Below are 21583 nucleotides of genomic sequence, written 5' to 3' on the forward strand. Positions count from 1 at the left end.
CAATGGGATAAATTACATACAAATATAAATACCATGTATGTTCCGTTTTCCTCTCTTTGCCAGTGGAGGGTCATAAATCCAAAACCACTGTCGCTTTTTATGTCTGTTTTTTTCCATTTTCTGTTTCATGCATATGGAAATACAAATTATAGTTTTGTTTCTGTGCAGTGTAAATACTGGCTGCTTTATTTTTACACTGCAATTTACATTTCAGTTTGAACACACCACACCCAAATCTAACTCTCTCTGCACATGTTTTATCTGCCCCACCTGCAGTGCACATGGTTTTGCCCATTAGAGGAAAACTTTGCTACTGCAATCAGGTCTGAATTAGGCCCAATGTTAGACTGGATGCAATAAGGTGAGCTAATGAGGAAACGTTGAAAGGATTATAATATTTACATTTCTCAGTCATGCCTAAAGAAAAAAAATCCCTTTATTAATTAAAAGTGGGGACTGGGCATGCAGTACTTGAATTCCAACTCACTTGATTAAACAGAGAGATTTAAAGCATACAGTCTAAAGCATACAGTCCAGCTCTGAGGTGTTGGCAATGTCATTAGATCATTAGCTATAAATTGACAAACAGAAAATATTTTGATTCTAAATTAGCTAAATACAGTAGACTCCAAAAGCAGACCACCATGTCACTTATCCACATGACAAATGCTCACTGAATTCAGTTTTAATATTGTCAAAGAGTTAGTTAGCCCATAATATGTGTTACATATGTGCTACATTGCAAATTCCACAGAATTATCTTCACTGATACCTAACACAGTGGCAAATTATGGGGCAAATACTGAACCCCTGCATCAGCTCCCCATCTCCAGATCATCTCCACCTACCCAGATACGTTTGTTCCTAAAGGGTATAGGAAAAGGAAATCATCCTCACGTGACCATCAGATCTCTACAAATATAAAAAAATAATCAACACAGCTCCTATTCTCTGCTGTACCCAGTATCCAAATAGTCTGTCTCATGATCACTCAAGCTGCTGCCACATCCACAATTGTCAAGGGAACTGTCAAGAGTGGAAAGAGTCATAAATGGCCAACATACTCATCAGACCATCCGCATGCCCTTCAGACCTTCCCATATGCCATAACCCATACGAACCCCATAATCTACGCACATGCGAATAGACCCTCCCCTCATGTTATTGACCCCCTTACATGCCCATCAGACTCCTCACATTATCTCATGTGGCAGCCCAATGCTGAACAGCTCTGATGCACCCCAAAGCTGCAATACCATCTTCCCCCTTCCCTCATGTGCAGCCCCATGGTGGTAGCAGCTGACAGGATCCCCAGGGTACCCAAAGTATAACCCCAGCCGAGTATCCGGCCTCCCACATCTGGAACCCAGGGCACCAATCTTTTAATGGCCAATAATGTTTTCTTAGCTATTCAACATGTGTTGCTACTGTTAGCAATGAATGATATGAAGCTAAATACATTTCTCAGGAGTTTAGTACTTTTGTTTGTTTAGTCTTATTTAGATACAGTTGCCCACTAATGCAAGTCTTTTTACATGTTTTAATGTGTTGCAAAATGTAACAGCTGTCATTATTGTGCATACATTTAATTATGCTTTAAGATGATGTTTAATTAGAATCTATTAAAGGTTGATTTGCAGATATAGTATTAAAACAACCTTTTTTTAGTGGTTTACAGGTTGATAATCTAGGTATCCGATCTCTAGGTTGACAAGACTTAGGTCGACAGTGTCTAGGTTGACCACTATTGTTCGACAGTAACTAGGTCGACAGGGTTTCTAGGGGGACAAGTTCTCTATGTCAACATGTTCTAGGTCGACAGGTCAAAAGGTTGACGTGAGTTTTTCAAAAAATCATACTTTACGATCCACGTGGACTATGCTTGGGAATGGTAACCTGTGCCAAGCGCAGTGGTATAGATGCGAGGCACCTTACCTGAGGCATGGCGAGCGAAGCGAGCCATGCGAGGGGATGCGGTGCACTAATTGGGGTTTCGGTCACTGTACGGTGAAAACGACACCAAAAAAGATTTTAAAACTCATGTCGACCTTTTGACCTATCGACCTAGAGCACGTCAACCTAGAGACCCTGTCGACCTAGATTCCCTGTCGACCTACAGTAGTTACTGTCGACCAATAGTGGTCAACCTAGACACTGTCGACCTAAGTGTGGTCGACCTTCAATACCACACCCGATTATCTAGTCGTGGACTCTATCAAAGACAAATTGACCAATAATTTACCAGTTTTCACCAGTGGAAATCACAAATCATTGTAATAGCTGACAAGCTAGTGTACAAGTTGGTTTTCAATTCTAATTTGATGTAAGGAGTGCTAGCACTATATACAGTAAGGGGCAATAATAAAAAAGAAAAAGAAAACACTTTTTTTTAAATAAGAAGTATAGCATAAATGAATCCATGTAAAATCAGTTTATTACATCATTGTGATAATATGCTTTCACTTGTTTCAGACACTCAAGACAAAAAAAAGGCAAAAAAGGGAAACATTTTGATGCATGCAAAAGCATTAAATTCAATGGAAAATTCATTTTGTTGGGGTTCTCACAGGTACATTAAACCCATTGAAATGAACTGTCACAGTGAAATGAATAAGAAACTTACATTTGTGGTGATCTCCATGGCTAATTGGCTATTTATTATTTGGACACCTTGCTGAAGCTGCCAACTGTGTTCCAAATTATCCTGCATTTTTCATTTAGTGAAACATATGTCTGCCTTGTGTGGGCTGTAAATATATATATATATATATATATATATATATATATATAAAAAATAAAGTACAATTATCATTAAAATAAAAACAAAGCAACACTATACATTTGAATGAGCTAAACAATCAAATAATCTATAACCCCTATAACATGTATGTTAATAAGGCTAAAGGGAGCTTAAGGAACACAACCTTACAAGATAATGACCCAACCTGCTGTTATATTACTTTGATGTCTATCCAGTAATCTTAGAAGACATCTTTTCATAGACCGATCTCTTACAGAATATTCTGTCCAATGACACAAAGTGATGTATTTATAGAACGGATTAGAAGGAGGGGTCAAACGTTTATCTAGCTCTCTGTTGAGAAGATTCCCATAATTTGTTAATCTTAGAATGCAAGGCAGGAGCTAGTAACCAATGCTGGGCAGGAGAAAGATTGACTCCACTTATGCAATTGGCTAGGTAATTCATTATATTTGCCACAATCAAGCAACATAGTACAAAAATGTCCATACAGTTTCCAAGGCCGGCACCATGGAGAAACAACAACATGACGCTACCGCAAAAAGAAAATCCAATTTCAGAGCAAGGAGAGACTGTCATAGGCATATATCTACTAACCCTAGGTATGTAATGCGATATAATGAAGCTACTATTTTATTGCTATTTATCATGAACATAGTTATCACGGAGTTAGTGATCAGTATACTATACTATGAGGAAGACCAAATGTTTTATTGAGAACATAACTTGTGTTTGAAAAAATGTATTATGTCACATGCCACTGATGACATCACCGGTTATTTCCTAAAACAAATGTATTATGTCACATGCCACTGATGAGGTCACCGGTTATTTCCTAAAACAAATGCATTATGTCTCATGACACTGATGAGGTCACCGGTTATTTCCTAAAACAAATGTATTATGTCACATGCCACTGATGAGGTCACCGGTTATTTCCTAAAACAAATGCATTATGTCTCATGACACTGATGAGGTCACCGGTTATTTCCTAAAACAAATGTATTACATCACATGTCACTGATGAGGTCCCCGGTTATTTCCTAAAACAGATAAATAAAATATAGTTAATTGAGTCATGGCATGACAAACACAAATGTTCCCTATTAGTTAATTATGATATTAGATTTAAAGAAATGTTTATTTTGCTTTATTGAAAACACTTTCTTCCACCAAAATACCTTAATATAAGAGTAAGATTTTCATTAATATAATCACTACAAAAGACAAATTGCTTAATTGCTACTGACTGCAGGAAACATTATAATCACCATGCACAGAAAAAATTAGGAATTTCATACACAAGTCCTCAATCTTCCTCTGCCAGTACACTACACATCTAACTGTGATCAGGCACAAGCGGATCTGTCATTAGCACAAGTAGATCTGTTGAAATTCAGAGCTGCACATTTTATCACCACTCTCATGTTTGCATATATTGGCCCTCATTCCGAGTTGGTCGGTCGCAAGGCGAATTTAGCAGAGTTGCACACGCTAAGCCTACGCCTACTGGGAGTGTATCTTAGCTTCTTAAAATTGCGACCGATGTATTCGCAATATTGCGATTACTAACTACTTAGCAGTTTCAGAGTAGCTCCAGACTTACTCTGCCTGTGCGATCAGTTCAGTGCTTGTCGTTCCTGGTTGACGTCACAAACACACCCAGCGTTCGCCCAGGCACTCCCACCGTTTCCCCGGCCACTCCTGCGTTTTTTCCGGAAACGGTAGCGTTTTCAGCCACACGCCCCTGAAACGCTGTGTTTCCGCCCAGTAACACCCATTTCCTGTCAATCACATTACGATCGCCGGAGCGAAGAAAAAGCCGTGAGTAAAAATACTTTCTTCATAGTAAAGTTACTTGGCGCAGTCGCAGTGCGAACTTTGCGCATGCGTACTAAGCGGATTTTCACTGCGATGCGATGAAAAAGAACGAGCGAACAACTCGGAATGAGGGCCATTATGTCAAAATGTACCAATGTCTCATTGCACATTTCACTCATGTCACCCTGCAATGACGATTTTTGCAGAACCCAACAGCTGTAGAGAATAAATGAATAGGGGTCTGTTGTAAAGCAAGCTGTGACATATATTTCTACATGTGTTATTATGTAACAGGGAGAGAGAGAGGGAAAGAGAGAGCGCTGTTTTAAAGTCACCATTACATACAACTGACACGGTCATATCATGTTTATACTTCATTGTATTTTTCTTACTGATGCAAGACGTATAAGTTTCTACCTGTGATTGGACCAATTCCATACTTACCAAAAGTAAATTAAAGCCTATAACAAATTAGTTTGTTGGAGACAGAGTGACTGTGGAACCAAGGTAAAGCAAAAGTGTAAGTAAAGCAAAAAAGCAAGCAACTGGGCAAAACCATGTTGCACTCAGAGGCAGAACTCTGGGAGGCAATGGAGTCAGCTGCCGCCGGACTCCTGCTTTGAAGGGGGCACCTCTCCTCCTGTTACATGTGTTCAGCGACATTAATCAAGTTAAATGACAGCAGCCGGTATCTCTTCCGTAGCCAACTTCCCCACTAGTCACTACACCTTACAAATCACACCCTCTTTATTATAGATACACTGGAAGCAGACACCTTACTGATGAAGCTATTGCCCCTATACAGGAAGCATGAGAATTCTAACTATATGAAGTTATTTCTCAGACAATTACAAGTAACTTCATATACTGTAGTTAGAATTCTCATACTTCCTATGCAAGAGCAGATATCTCCATCAGTAAGGTGCATGTTTCCAGAGTAATAGGTTGTGGGTTCTAATCCTGGATATGTCACTTGCAAATTAATTGTCAGAGAAATAATCAGCATTGTGAGTGACTGAGCAGATCTATGTAGTGTGTGGCTGGACCCCTACATAGATCTACCTAGTTGCAACGGTTTTGTAGTAGCTTCATATAGTTAGAATCTGCAGGCTTGCTATGCAGGAGCAAATATGTGTGTGTGTGTGTGTGTGTGTGTGTGTGTGTGTGTGTGTATATATAATATATATATATATATATATATATATATATATATAGTGGAGATCAGTAGTGGCAGCACTCAGGAGACGTATAAGTACTTATTCGTCTCCTGACTGCCGCCACTACTGATCTCCACTGCATATATAGTCAGTAAGGTCTGGAAGGAGGGCCCTGGAGCACGTATACCAGCAGCTATTTACTGATGAGTGCCGGATCTGTTCTCTCTCTCTCTCTCTCTCTCTCTCTCTCTCTCTTTCTCTCTCTATATATATATATATATATATGTGTGTGTGTGTATGGGGGGCACCGATATTTTTCTTGCCTCCGGGCAACTGGGACAAACTTACGCCACTGGTTGCACTGTAGGTGGGGCAGATTTAACATGTGCAGAGAGAGTTTGATTTGGGTGGGGTGTGTTCAAACTGAAATCTAAAGTGCAGTGTAAAAATAAAGCTATCTAATATTTGTTGGCTACATGCAAAAGCAGCCAGTATTTACCCTGCACAGAAATTTTTTTAAATGGATTCACTCTCCTTGCACGGAAACATGGTTTATTCTAGACACAAAGGCCCAAGCGGTCTATTCATGAAGCAGTGAAAAGTGTGGAGAAGTGAGCTAGTGGAGAAGTTGCCCATGGCAACCAATCAGCATTGATGTAACATTTATAATTTGCATACTTTAACATTATACAGAGCAGCTGATTGGTTGCCATGGGCAACTTCTCCACTGGCTCACTTCTCCACTTTTTTCACTGGTTCATGAATAGACCCCCAAATGTATTAAGCTTTTAAAAGTGATAATGTGGAGACTGATAAAGAGTGACAACGCACCAACCAACCAGCTCCTGTCACGTTACAGGCTCTGTTTGAAAAATTATAGTTAGGAGCTGGCTGTTTGGTGCTTTATCACTCTTTGGTGTCTATTCATGAAGCAGTAAAAAGTGTGGAGAAGTGAGTCCGTGGAGAAGTTGCCCATGGCAACCAATCAACATTGAAGTAACATTTATAATTTGCATACTATAAAATTATACAGAGCAGCTGATTGGTTGCCACGGGAAACGTTTCCCCTTGCTCAGTTCTCCACACTTTTCACTGCTTCATGAATAGACCCCTTTATCTGTCTCCACTTTATCACTTTTTAAGTTTTAATACATTTTGGGCCAAAGTTACTTGCTTGTTTTGCTTTATTTACAAACATGAATCAGGCCCCAAATACAGGAGGATGGAGATCAAGAAAATGAATTCTACTCTTATCCCTTACACATTCAGAACTCGTTCTCACTTATTCGCTATTTATACTCTGCTGCTGGAGCCTGAAAATCACATAAAAACAATGGAATGAATGGATTCTTATGAGCTTGTTTTGACAATTGTGAAAATCCCAAAGCTTCATTTAACATTTTGGATACGTTATGACCTATTTCTTATGCATAATCTTATGATACCAATGGTGGGAATCACCCATGATCTCAGTGATGTGAGGTAGTAATGCTAATCATCACACCATCCGTACATACAAACAAATGGACAAATGCATACATACACTGAAATGTTAAATGACAACTCCCTTTTTTGAGGTTGGTGTGTTTGCTACCTGCACTATGGGGGTAATTCCAAGTTGATCGCAGCAGGAATTTTTTTAGCAGTTGGGCAAAACCATGTGCACTGCAGGGGAGGCAGATATAACATGTGCAGAAAGAGTTAGATTTGGGTGGGTTATTTTATTTCTGTGCAGGGTAAATAGTGGCTGCTTTATTTTTACACTGCAAATTAGATTGCAGATTGAACACACCACACCCAAATCTAACTCTCTCTGCACATGTTATATCTGCCTCCCCCTGCAGTGCACATGGTTTTGCCCAACTGCTAAAAAATTCCTGCTGCGATGAACTTGGAATTACCCCCTATGGCCATACTCCTATGAGACACTGAAAACTTAAACTGAAAAAAGGACACCATGATCATCCATCCCAGCAGAGGGGTGGTCTTCAGTATGCCGTGTCAAAGTCGAAAAATATCATAATGCATATGCCTTGTACTAACCCCATGAACATGCCCGCTGCTCGTGCACTCAGTCCGCCGTGCGTGCACATATCCGCAATTTGCGTAGGATCGCTCCGGCGATCATGCGCACGATATGGGTATTTACGGCGGAGTTTGTAAGCGTGTAGCGTATTATTAGAACATTGCATATTTAACCCATATAGCGTATATTTTAGATATAGTTCCCCTAGACCATGTCAGCGAGTATTATTAGTTTAAACAGTTCCTGGACAGAGAGATTCCTCTTTGCATGATAGGAAGGGTCAAATAAAGGTTGGAAGGTGATGTCTAGTATCCAGCTGTAGGGTATTTTGAGGGTAACATTCCGGTGTTAGTTAGAGAAAGATCGCTTGTTCCTGCGTATAGTTATGTACAAAAGTAGATTATGAACATTAACTGTATTTACTGTAAATTACATATGTGGCGGGAATCCAGAGGATACCACCCACAAGAGCAGTTGGGAATGACATCGCCCACCTTTTCAAATCCACCTATGACCTTTTCTGTAATGTGGAGACATATCTCTGTGTCCAATGAACAATGAGATTACAGTGACCATTGTATTGTGTATGCATGTTGTGTATAAAAGGACCATTGTTGCCTGGCCGGTCAGAAGACTCTAAACGCTATCTATATGACCAGCGGAGGACCGGATTCGGGTTGCGCTTGTGAATATTCTCACGTACGTACATTCTCTGTAGCCATTATTCTGTTTAGATTTACTTGTTAGCCTGTAGTGTATAAATTGTATTGTTTTTATCTTTTGGAATCAATCCACGGTGGCCTTAGAACCCTATGGTTTCAACTACAAATCAGTGTTGTGTTTTCACTTTCCTGCATGGGCTTTAAAGTAGTTTAATCTGTTTAAAGTGTATAAGCATTGATAAGGTGTACGCACTGCGGATACTTTGTATCGCCAGTGCTACTTAAGGTTTAAAGGTATAACATCGTTGCAATACTTTGCTGCTAAAGGTTTAAAGTATAAGCATATTATTACATTGTATCATTAACAAGGTTTAAAGGTTATCAACTGTGTGTGCGCTCGCTGTGTGTACTCCGTACACTCAGCTCAGCGTGCGTACGCCAAGTGCATACCACGTGCAGGACTCTGTTCGCAAATAGCGTACAAAGTGCGTAGCATGTGCACGTAGTCTAGCGGCCATAGCGGCTCAACGGTAATAGTGTACAAAGGGGTATAGCTTTGTGGTCTAAGATAATACCGACATTATGAGCCGAATGTCGGGATCCCGGCGCACAGTATACCGGCGCCAGAATCCCGGCACCCGGCATACCGACATATATTCTCCCTCGTGGGGGTCCATGACCCCCCTGGAGGGAGAATAAAATAGCGTGGCGCGCGTAGCGCGCGACCGTGCCCGCAGCGCGGCGAGCGCAGCGAGCCCGCAAGGGGCTCATTTACACTCGTCACACTGTCGGTATGCCGGCGGTCGGGCTCCCGGCGCCGGTATGCTGGTCGCGGGAGCCCGGCAGCCGGCATACCGTACTACACCCCAGCAGAGGCCTAACACATGGTGAAGTCACTGGCTCCTAGTGGCTCTCTAGGCTGTATTCTGATGAATAGCAATTCTTCTACCTCTAGAACTCATTTATGAAGTGCACTTGATGCGGCTTTGTTCAGCCTGTTTTCATTGTTACTGCAAGGTACACTCCTAGGGCCTAATGTCAGAACATGTGCAGAAAGATGTTTAGTAGTAAAGTTGATACGCTTGCATGCAGAGGTGCCAAGAAAAGGGGGAGCAGGTACTATTTACCCGGGCCCAGGCCTGATGGTGGGGCCCAGCAGGGGCCCGAGTCCCCCCTTCCTTACCTGGCAACAGCAGCTGCAGCTCTTCTCTTCAGCCCTTGCTTCCTGACTATCCTGACAAAGACCTGACAGCTGCTGACAGTTCCCCAAGATCCAAGTTGGGATATCTGCCAGGCTGTGCTGCTCTCTTCAGCCTGTACTCCACATAACATTAGCCCCCACATTCTAGTCTCCATATAACATTAATCCCTCTCAGACACCAATCTCCAAATTATATTATCCCCCACACACCAGTCCCTACTAACATTAGCCCCCACACTGTTCCCCATATAACATTAGCCCCCACATACATTAGACTCCACACAGCAGTCCCCACTAACATAAGCCCCCACACCAGTCCCCATATAACATTATCCCTACGCACCAGTCCCCACATAACATTAGACCCCCACATAACATTAGCCCCCACACACCAGTCCCCACTAACATTAGCCCCCACACCCCACTCCTCATATAACATTAGCCCCCACACACCACTCCTCATATAACATTAACCTCCATACACCAGTCCCCACATACCATTGCCCCCACACACCAGTCCACACTAACATTCGCCCCCACACACCAGTCCCCATACAACATTAGCCCCCACACACCAGTCCCCACATACATTAGGCCCCACACAGTAGTTTCCACTAACATTAACCCCCCACCAGTCCCCATATAATATTAAACACACGCACCAGTCCCCATATAACAGTAGCCCCACACATAACAGTATCCCCCACACACCCATCCCTACTAACATTAGCCCCCACACACCACTCCCTTTATAACATTAGCCATTACACCCCAGTTCCCATATAACATTACTCCCATGCACCAGTCCCTACATAACATTAGGCCCACATACCTATCCCCACTAACATTAGCCATCACACATCAGTCCCCATATAACATTAGCCCCAGAACACCAGTCCCCTCATAACATTAGACTCCACACAGCAGACCCCACATAAAAGTCTCCACACAGCAGTCCCCACATAACATTAGCCCCCATACAGCAGTCCCAACATAACATTAGACTCCACACAGCAGTCCCCACATAATGGTCTCCACGCAGCAGTCCCCACATAACATTAGCCCCCATACACCAGTCCCAACATAACATTAGACTCCACACAGCAGTCCCCACATAATGGTCTCCACGCAGCAGTCCCCATATAACATTAACCCCCATACACCAGTCCCAACATAACATTAGACTCCACACAGCAGTCCCCACATAATGGTCTCCACGCAGCAGTCCCCACATAACATTAGCCCCCATACACCAGTCCCAACATAACATTAGACTCCACACAGCAGTCCCCACATAATGGTCTCCACGCAGCAGTCCCCACATAACATTAGCCCCCATACACCAGTCCCAACATAACATTAGACTCCACGCAGCAGTCCCCACATAACATTAGCCCCTACATCAGTCATCACATAATAGCCTTGAAGTGCTCACATTAAATTAATATCCCCCAAATGCACTTAACTCCTTTTAGGGGAGTAATACAGCATTAAAGTATTTGCATGTATGGAGAGTGGGTAAGAGAAGCTGTCCTTTAAGGAGAATAATTCATTGTTAAAAATGGTTGCAACCTTTTCCATATACAGGTTGAGTATTCCATATCCAAAATTCTTGGGACCAGAAGTATTTTGGATATGGGATTTTTCCGTATTTTGGAATAATTGCATACCATAATGAGATATCATGGCGACAGGACCTAAGTCTGAGCACAGAATGCATTTATGTTACATATACACCTTATACACACAGCCTGAACGTAATTTTAGCCAATATTTTTAATAACCTTGTGCATTAAACAAAGTGTGTCTACATTCACACAATTCATTTATGTTCCATATACACCTTATACACACAGCCTGAACGTCATTTAATACAATATTTTTAATATTTTTGTGTAGTAAACAAAGTTTGTGTACATTGAGTCATCAAAAAACAAAGGTTTCACTGTCTCAGTCTCACTCAAGAAATTCTGTCTTTCGGAATATTCCATATTTCAGAATATTTAGATATGGGATACTCAACCTGTATTAATATTCATATACTCATCATATTTATCTCTTATTTTTCTTTAGGATGGATGTCATGGTTTGGCAACAGTATCGTTATATTTATATTATACAAACAGAGGGCCAGCTTGCTGCCTACTGACTATCTTACTTTTAACTTGGCGGTGTCCGATGCCAGTGTGTCAGTGTTTGGCTATTCCAGAGGCATCATTGATATCTTTAATGTTTTCAGAGATGATGGCTTTCTCATTACATCAATATGGACATGTCAGGTAGGAGTCCATGTATGTCTGGGTGTGTATTTCTTTTTCAGTTTACAAGAAACACAATGTAATTATTCAGTCTGCTTGTGAACTGAAGACCATGATTCTTAATCCTGTCTCCGGCATCTCTTGGCAAGAGGTGAGGTCACAGCAGCAGACCTTATGTGACTGGTTAATTCTAGTCAACTACTAGCGCCCAGGCTCTCCATCATCCTGCAGCCTGATGCTCTTCTGAGCATTGTACCTTTGCACATTCTCTAATGTTTGATGTGAAGTGTTGTGTTACGTGGTGCAAAATGATGCCTAACAAAGAAACATCACTCTACAGTAGGGGTGGGCAACGTGCGGCCCGCGGGCCGGATGCGGCCCGCGAACCGATTCTACCTGGCCCCGCTGTCTCACACCAGTGTGCAATGACAAGCGGCCCGACTGGTTGAGCCGCTCGTCATTGCGCTACATAGCTCCCAGACACGGCGCCGCAGAGGAAATCCCGGTCACGTCACAGGGCCTGCTGACCGGGATTTCCACTGTGACGTCAGGCGCTGGGCGGCACGGGGGGCGGGGCCATGGCAGGACTGGGCAGCAGGCAGCAGCGACTCGGTGCGGCACAGCGGGCAGCGGGAATCTGGCAGCGGATCATCTGGGCAGCGGATCTGCCACTGTAAAAAAGGTACAGGGATCTGTGGCTAACTTTAAAAGACTGCTTTATTGGTTCGGGGGGGGGGGGGGAGAGAGGAGAGGGAGGGAGATTAGGGACTGCTATACGGGTTTAGGGGAAGGGGGTGAAGAGGTGTTGGGACTGCTATATGGGTGGGGGGGTGGTGGTAGAGACTGCTATATGGGTCGGGGGGGGGAAGCTAGTAACTGTGCCCAGGGAGAGACAGGAGCTGTGAATACCAGCATTACACAGGATGCTGTTTGTTTTCAGCACTGTTTTTTATTTATTTATTTATTTATTATATGTGTTTTTTTTAGACATTTTGTATTTGCCTGTAAAAAAACTACGTATGTAATGTATATTGTGGTGTATGTTTTATATATATATATATATATATATATATATATAGTTCCTTTCTATATATATATATATATATATATATACACTATGTTTTTATAGTTATATACATAACTATGGGCCTAATTCAGACCTGATCGCTAGCAGGCAATTTTTGCACTGCTGCGATCAGGTAGTCACCGCCTACAGGGGGTGGGGGTAATCGCTGTGCAGGGGTGTGATCACATCTGCAGAAAGCTGCACAAACAGAAGTTTGTGCAGTTTCTGCACAGCTCAGGACTTACTCTTCCAGTGCGATGATCGGGACCGGAGCTGACGTCAGAAACCCTCCCTCCAAACGCCTGGTCCCTCCTTCATTTTTGCGGACACTCCTCTAAAACGGCCAATTGCCACCCACAAACGTCCTCTTCCTGTCAATCACTGTGTGATCGCTTTGTTCGTACCATCCCGTCGCTGCAGACCGACGCGCCTGCACATTGCGGTGCATGCGCAGTTCAGACCCGATTTTACAAGATATTTTGTGTGTGGCCCTCGACTATTCACTGGAAGTGTTAAGCGGCCCCCCAGCTGAAATAATTGCCCACCCCTGCTCTACAGTGTACAGCTTTGTAAGTCACATTCTAACACTATACTCATATACTAGTATGTATTTACTGTATTGTTTTATATATAGTATTGTATGATGTGTACAGCACTAAGAGATGTGTATTTAGATGCAATGCATGATTCCAAGAATATATACTGGGTGGGATAATGCACATTTCTATTAATTATATTCATTAATCAGATATTTCCTTTTACTTATTTATTTTTTAAATATTCCATTCTTTAGCTGTTTTCTTTACATTTTTTTCTACTTGTTAGTGTTTAGAAACCTTTTCTTTTCAACTGTTAAAGTCAGGGCCAGATTATGGAAGGGGGGCGGGCAGGCAGAGGGGACTGTTGCCTCCCAGGGCCCCCACACTGCACAAACTTTGTCCTTGGCTGATTCTTGGTGAATTCCGGCTGTATTAACTGTATTGCAGTGGAGAGACATGAGTGTAAACCCTGTGCAGCAGAGCACACTGCAGACACAGAAAGCAGCACTCACGTACAGAAGTCCATGAACACCATCACCCTGGACCTGGAGTGGCTGTTGCCGGAGGCACGACCTCCGATATGCACCGTCTGCACAGGAGAGCATTGGATGGAAAGTGTGTGTGTGTGTGTGTGTGTGTGTGTGTGTGTGTGTGTATGTGTGTGTGTGTGTCTGGGAGGGGGGGGCTTAGGATCAATTTTGTTGGTGGGGGCCCACAACCTAGTTCCCCTGGGAACCCCACAAGCCTTAATTTGTCCCTGGTTAAAGTGTTTGGGAAGGAGGTCTTGCATCAATGGGAATGAGCATGTGGGGTTTCATGAGTAATTTATGTGTAATCTGGTGACCTAGAGCACAGAGGGTTTGGAATTACTTTTATTCATGCAAATAAAATCTTTAAATCTTTCGATTATCAACAGTATAACTACTTAGGGGCTGTTGTATAGTTTGAGCAACTATACATTTTTGTACTGCTTCCACTTCCATCTGTGTACAGATTCAGTCACGTACTGTGTGAAGGATGTGGATGTGCAAGTATAGGAAGAGTATAGTAAGTGCACGTTTACACAAATATGATGCAAAATACACATTTGTGTAAAATACACATTTATGATAATGACGCTATATATATATACACACACTTGTGTAAAATACACACGTATGATGATGACAATCATAAGTCACTTCTCATTGACTAATTGCGTTTTGTTCCCAACCACTGATACTATATTAGTAGCGTGTCTACTGCTATCGATTAACAATAATTAATTAATGTTTGCATTTGGTCGTAGTGGATGTGTTTTACATGGTAAATGGGACTTCAATATTTATTAATAACACTGGGGGTAATTCCAAGATGATCGCAGCAAGATTTTTGATAGCAATTGGGCAAAACCATGTGCACTGCAGGGGAGGCAGATATAACATGTGCAGAGAGCGTTAGATTTGGGTGGGTTATTTTGTTTCTGTGCAGGGTAAATACTGGCTGCTTTATTTTTACACTGCAATTTAGATTGCAGATTGAACTCACCACACCCAAATCTAACTCTCTCTGCACATGTTATATCTGCCTCCCCTGCAGTGCACATGGTTTTGCCCAATTGCTATCAAAAATCCTGCTGCGATCAACTTGGAATTACCCCCACTGTTCAGACACAGGCACTGAGACTGTGTTATGTATATGATATACTATGTTAAAGTACTGTTTGCATGAATTGTGTACTGTAACATAAGCATTTGCTACTAACATTGCCAAAGTATAAACTAGACACATATGCTGTCTGTATACTACTGTTTTATCCTGTGTAAATCTGGCGTATTTGCTGCAACTGCAGATCTGGGAACATCTCTGCCAGCTGCACAAAATTGCGTAAATTTACTAAGGTGGGAGTTTTTTAGAACTGGTTATGCTGCCTCTAGCAACCAATCAGATTCTACGTAACATTTATGTAGCTGCTTCTAGAAAAAAATAGAATCTGATTGGTTGCTATGGGCAACATCACCAGTTCCAAGAAAAACTCCCACCTTAGTAAATTTACCCCATTGCATCTATTTCTTTTTGAGCATGTACTATTTACATAGAATTTGTCCAATTGTAAAATTCTAAATATCAGTCCCAGCATCATATAACCCATTATGGGAAACAGACTCCTGCCCTGCCTAAGGCCTGATATTCTCCAGCAACATTTCCATAATAATGCCAGGTAACACCAGGAAGAGACAGGTTCATTATTTTGGCACTGGCAGAACACTTTTATAAAGCTGTGTCACAGCACAAAGGTGTTACACACTACTAAAATGTGTCTATAAATGTAAATAATATAGTGATGTCCTGTAGCCCTCATTGTGTCTGTTCATAGGTGAAGAATGTAGATTACTTCTTCATTCAGTAGCGTCAAGAGGGGTGGGAGCAGGTACTGTTTACCTGGGCCTGTGCTTATTGGAGGGTGGGGTGGGGGGGGGCAGGGGCCCGGGTCTCGGCTACACTGCAAAGAGGGACACTATTCCCCTCAGCAACTTACCTGGGCCCTCAACTTTCCTGGGACAGTCGTCAGCCATCCGAAAAGTAGCAGCAGCGTCACTGGCAGCTGAGTAACAGTGTGGGGGGACTCCGAAGTACACCCTGCCATCCTCATTCTTTCACTCACCCACGAGTAAAGCACGACTCTGGCTTACCTCCCAACAGCAACGCCAGCCGTCTACTGAAGCCCATCAGGGCCACCATGCCCTTCCAGCTCCTGCACATCCCCAGCCACTCCCCACCTGGCTCCATGGGGAGCAACGTGAGCGTGGCAGCACTCTGTCCTCTCCGCTGCTCTCCCATTCACACAGCATGCGGCTTCCCCCCTAGTAATACATAGTGCCAGGCATGTTATATTTTTTAGAGGGTGTGGCTTTGCCTCCCGTATTTGGCCATGGCCCCAATAACAATTACTGGGCCCGCTCCCACTCTCTAAGGGTCATGGGCCTAACTGAGACCTGATCGCAACAGCAAAAGTTTTCTCTAATGGACAAAACCATGTGCACTGCAGGGGGGCAGATATAACATGTGCAAAGAGAGTTTGATTTGGGTGGGGTGTGTTCAAACTGAAATCTATATTGCAGTGTAAAAATTAAGCAGCCAGTATTTACCCTGCACAGAAACAATATAACCCACCCACTAACTCTCTAGGCACATGTTACATTTGCCACACCTGCAGTGCACATGATTTTGCCCATTAGAGAAAGATTTTGCTTTTGCGATCAGGTCTGAATTAGGCCCCATGTCTCCATTTAGCTAAGCACAACAAAAGTGCAGCAGAGTTACCCATCACACAGTGAAGCCAAGTGAGCAAGTTTAGTGTCAAGATCAGATCAATGTAAAGTAGGACTCCTGAGTATTACAGTAAATGACATGCCACAGCACAGCATGTTATTTTACAATTATGTAGAATAACGTATGCTCTTCAGAGTTAAGCTTATAAGAGATCGGGTATCTTACATAACACAACATTATCCTCAGCTATAACGCACCATTCACTGCAACACACAGTATTCTCTGTCCCTTTTACATTACAGTAAATCAGCTAAATTCTCCTCTTGTACTCGCTATAAAATGTAATACACAGAGCACTAAGGTCCTTAAACTGTGGTAGTGTTTGTTTTAACAAAACTACAAAATGGCAGTCAAAAGTTTCTGTGACCTCACCTTCACTGTGGATTCTGGTATTACTGTAGGCCTCCCATGCAAAGCATTCCTCTATGCAACGTAGAACTGCAGTGACAGTCATTACAGTAATAGTTATTATTATTGGAAGTTCAAGTGACACCTCAAGGTTTACTGATGTAAAAATAAAATATACTAAGCTAAATTGAATATATGCAATAGGTCAGCGCTCTCTCTATTAACACCTCCACAAGCTCTGCCCCTGCATGCAATAATTGATAAATCCCTGCGATGTAATCAGTTATCGCAGTGCGAGTTTGGGCAATTTTATCACATGACATCCGCATACAAGATGCGGATGGTGATAAATAGGGATCTGGGACTGAGGGTCGACAGCACAAAGGTCGACACGCCTTAGGTCGACGCCAATTGGTCGACACTCCTTAGGTCGACATGGACAAAAGGTCGATATGGACAAAAGGTCGACAGGAACAAGGTCGACATGGAAAAAGGTCGACATGAGTTTTTTATGTTTTTTTGGTGTCGTTTTCTTCGTAGAGTGACCGGGAACCCCAATTAGTGCACCGCGTCCCCTCGCATGGCTCGCTTCGCTCGCCATGCTTCGGGCATGGTGCCTTCGCTCCGCTACCGCTTCGCTCGGCACACTTTACCGTTCCAATCGTAGTCCACGTGGATCGTTAAGTATGAAAAGGTTCAAAAAAAGAAAAAAAATCGTGAAAAACTCATGTCGACCTTTTTCCATGTTGACCTTGTTCCTGTCGACCTTTTGTCCATGTCGACCCTTTGTCCATGTCGACCTAAGGTGTGTCGACCAATTGGCGTCGACCTAAGGTGTGTCGACCTTTGTGCTGTCGACCTGGAGTCCGGATACCGATAAATAATCTTAATCTTTTAAGAGGTCTCTTTACTACTTTTTTTTCGTGTACTTGTGTTTTCCCTGTTTCACAAGGAATAGTAGACTTCTGTTTCTAGATTACCAAGGAGAGAAAGAAAGAGGAACGTTTTATTCTGTATGTGCACCTGTGATGAGATACTGAGAGTGAACTGCTCCTAAAGTGCATTTTAACTAAAGGCGTTTCCTTCTCAATCGGACTTTAGTGCATATACATATAAAAGGATATTGAAATGGTGATTATTTCCTATTTGATCTACTGATTTTGTGAAGGGCACCAATTTTATTTGTATCTCACTTGGGTGTTCTCTAATATTGTAAAGTGGACATGTTAATAGAGAGACCGCTGACCTGTTGCATATACTGTATTCATTTTTGCTTAGGGGTCTATTCAGTTATTGTCAGAATTCCCGACTTGTCAGAAAAACTGCACTTTTTTGACTTTTGTAGGTCAAATCTGGATTCGACCTATGCAAGTCCAGTTCAGTTTTTCCGACTTGTTGGAAAGCACGTGGATCTGCGGTTTAGCCGCGGATCAACGTATTTTGTCGATTATGCAGGCATTTCTGACAGGTTTTTGGCCCGTTTTCGACAATGCCGATATGACTTTAAAAAAAACCAGATCGGCATTGTCAAAAACGGGCAATCGGAAATGCGCGCAAATTAAATACTGAAGTGTCGGATCCTTTCCTTCGGAGAGGATCTGACAATAATTGAATAGTGTCTATTTGTGGAAGTTATTTATATATATGCAATTCTAACTTCATTTTCTGTTCTCAATGCGCATGTGTGTGAGTATTACTACTGTATTTACTGTCAAAATAAAATGTTAAAAAATCGGAAAGAAAAAAGTGAATATAAAAAAACCATAAAATCATACAACCCAAATCACTGTACTAAAACTAGATTATACAATTTTAACTTATATGTTCAGATAAATAATTGTGGTTATTTACGTGCAAGCTGCATACGGTTATGTAAGGGTTACAGAAGTTTAATTTTTCCTATTACCTAATACACTACTTAATATAGCTAATTTTGTATGAAAACTTAATATGCAATTTAAGAATTGCAAACGTCATTACGGGGGTCATTCCTCCCTGATCGCACGCTGCGGATTTTCGCAGCGCAGCGATCAGGTCAGAACTGCGCATGCGTATGCACTGCAATGCGCAGGCGCATTGTACGGGTGCAAAGCGGATCATTGCTGAGCAATGGATTTAATGAAGAAGCCATTCGCACAGCCGATCACAAGGAGATTGACAGTAAGAAGGCGTTTGTGGGTGTCAACTGACCGTTTTCTGGGAGAATTTTACCAACAGGTATATGATTGGGCGCTAACGGTGCTGCACCTCTAATGCTGCTGCTACACCTGATGCTACACCTGATGGGGTAGTCACACCCAACCAATAACAAAGAAAGAAAAACAAACAATAGCAGCGCTAATATAGTAGTAACACATGAAGGATTGAGTGATAAAAACTTCACATTTAATATAATGGCAATTTAAGCCACAATTAAGAACATATATACCGAGCTCATATATCAAATGAATTAAAATCTGAGGGTCTCAAAATTAACTGCCTGTAGTATTAGAGTCCGTTCCTATAGGATAAACTGGATATGCAGATGGGTGGATTAGATGAAAATAGACTGACTGCGCAGTCTGACCAAACAACTTTACCAAAGCCGTTAGAGGTGAAGTCTCTTGGATATCTTTGATGTAATTCAAATGTCCAATTATGGGTTCCTCATTAGGTTACGGTGTCCTCCTCATGGAGGTGATAAGCTGATGGATTTCAGAAACTTTGATCACCACGATTTTTCTGCTCCAATCAAAGTCCAGTTTTGGTCCGGATATGCACAGGCAGTGAAGATGTGTCAGATGATGACCCAGAGAAGTTTCTGACGCGTTTCGCTGCAGTCTATTTTCATCTAATCCACCCATCTGCATATCCAGTTTATCCTATAGGAACGGACTATAATACTACAGGCAGTTAATTTTGAGACCCTCAGTTTTTAATTCATTCGATATATGAGCTCGGTATATACGTTTTCTGGGAGTGGTAGGAAAAACGCAGGCGTGTCCAAGTGTTTGCAGGGCGGCTGTCTGATATCAATTCCGTGCAAGAACAGGCTGAAGTGATCGCAGCGGCTAAGTAAGTTCTGAGCTACTCAGAAACTGCACAAAACTTTTTTTGTACCACTCGGCTGCACATGCGTTGGCACACTTGCAAAGCAAACATACACTCCCCTATAGGCGGCAACTATCTGTTTGCGGCACTGCAAAAAACTCGGAATGACCCCCACTAGGTCAAAACAAAGACACAGATGTCTTTGATTACAGAACAATAACGTGTGCTCTTTTTCACTGACTAGGAAATAAAACTCAGCAAAAACCAATTGACAAAAAAAATCAGATGTTCCTCCTGTAGCAGCTTTAGTAGCAGATAATGGAAGGATTAGGACTGCAGATTTAAATTGACACACAATAGCTACTTTGACAATCTGTTTTCAATCCATTCCTACTCTGTTAAAAAGGGATTAGTAGAAAAATGCTGGTAATATTTTCAGAGACAGCTGCAATGCAAAATAGAGATATCTCAGCATAACAAAAGCAATTTATTTAATTTATTGGTGAAAAAAGGATTTGTTTATTACAGGTGGACAATCATAGTAATTTTACTTCTACACTGTGTAACAGACTGAACTCTGGCAGGATTGAAGATAGGATATACCTGTAAGCAGATCTGAAACAGTTCTTAAAAGAAAAGGGGGATGTAATTTAATTTAATTTGTTTTATTTTTCTACCTAACAGTCAGATTATTGTAATGAGCATAAGGGGCCCTACACACTCGGCGATGCGCCGCCGAGGTGCCCGACGGCCGATACGGCCGACGAGCAACCCGGCGGCGGGGGGGGCAGTGACGGGGGGAGTGAAGTTTCTTCACTCCCCCCGTCACCCGGCTGCATTGAAGTGCAGGCAAATATGGACGAGATCGTCCATATTGGCCTGCATGCACAGCCGACGGGAGATCAGCGATGAACGAGCGCGGGGCCGCGCATCGTTCATCGCTGGAGTCTCCACACTGAAAGATATGAACGAGTTCTCGTTCATTTATGAACGAGATCGTTCATATCTTTCAGAATATCGGCATGTGTGTAGGGCCTATAAGACTCACTCTGCCTGAATCTACAAATTTGTTTTTGGTAGAACTAGTTGACTTGAACTCCCCCCTCCCCTCCCCCCGCAGTGCTTTACTTAGGGGGTAATTCAGACCTGATCGCTAGGGTGCGTTTTTTGCATCCCTGTGATCAGAGAGTCGCCGCCTACAGGGTGAGGGGAAATTCATTGTGCAGGTGTGCGATCACATGTGCAGGAGAGCTGCACAAACAGAAGTTGTGCACAGCCCAGGTGTTAAGGTGCGTACACATGGTGAGATTCGGGCTAACCGCGGGTAACCTCACCGCTGACCGCAAAGTTCCCACCATTGAAGATAATGGAGCGGCTGTGCGATGCGCTGTCTGACAGCTCA

At 42.5% G+C, this 21583-nt stretch overlaps 1 protein-coding gene across 1 annotated transcript in view; it reads left to right on the top strand.

The window, feature by feature from the left end:
• Positions 1-3158: 3158 nt before the first annotated feature.
• Positions 3159-21583, top strand: part of LOC134911704 (opsin-5-like) — a 113383-nt gene continuing 94958 nt past the window's right edge. Inside the window, exons 1-2 of the mRNA XM_063919778.1 lie at positions 3159-3363; positions 11702-11907. Of these exons, the coding sequence (XP_063775848.1) occupies positions 3243-3363; positions 11702-11907 (327 nt within the window). The 5' untranslated portion in view covers positions 3159-3242. The remainder of the gene's footprint in view (positions 3364-11701; positions 11908-21583) is intronic.

The sequence above is a fragment of the Pseudophryne corroboree genome, chromosome 4 (assembly GCF_028390025.1).
Source record: "Pseudophryne corroboree isolate aPseCor3 chromosome 4, aPseCor3.hap2, whole genome shotgun sequence".
NCBI classification, from domain to species: domain Eukaryota; kingdom Metazoa; phylum Chordata; class Amphibia; order Anura; family Myobatrachidae; genus Pseudophryne; species Pseudophryne corroboree.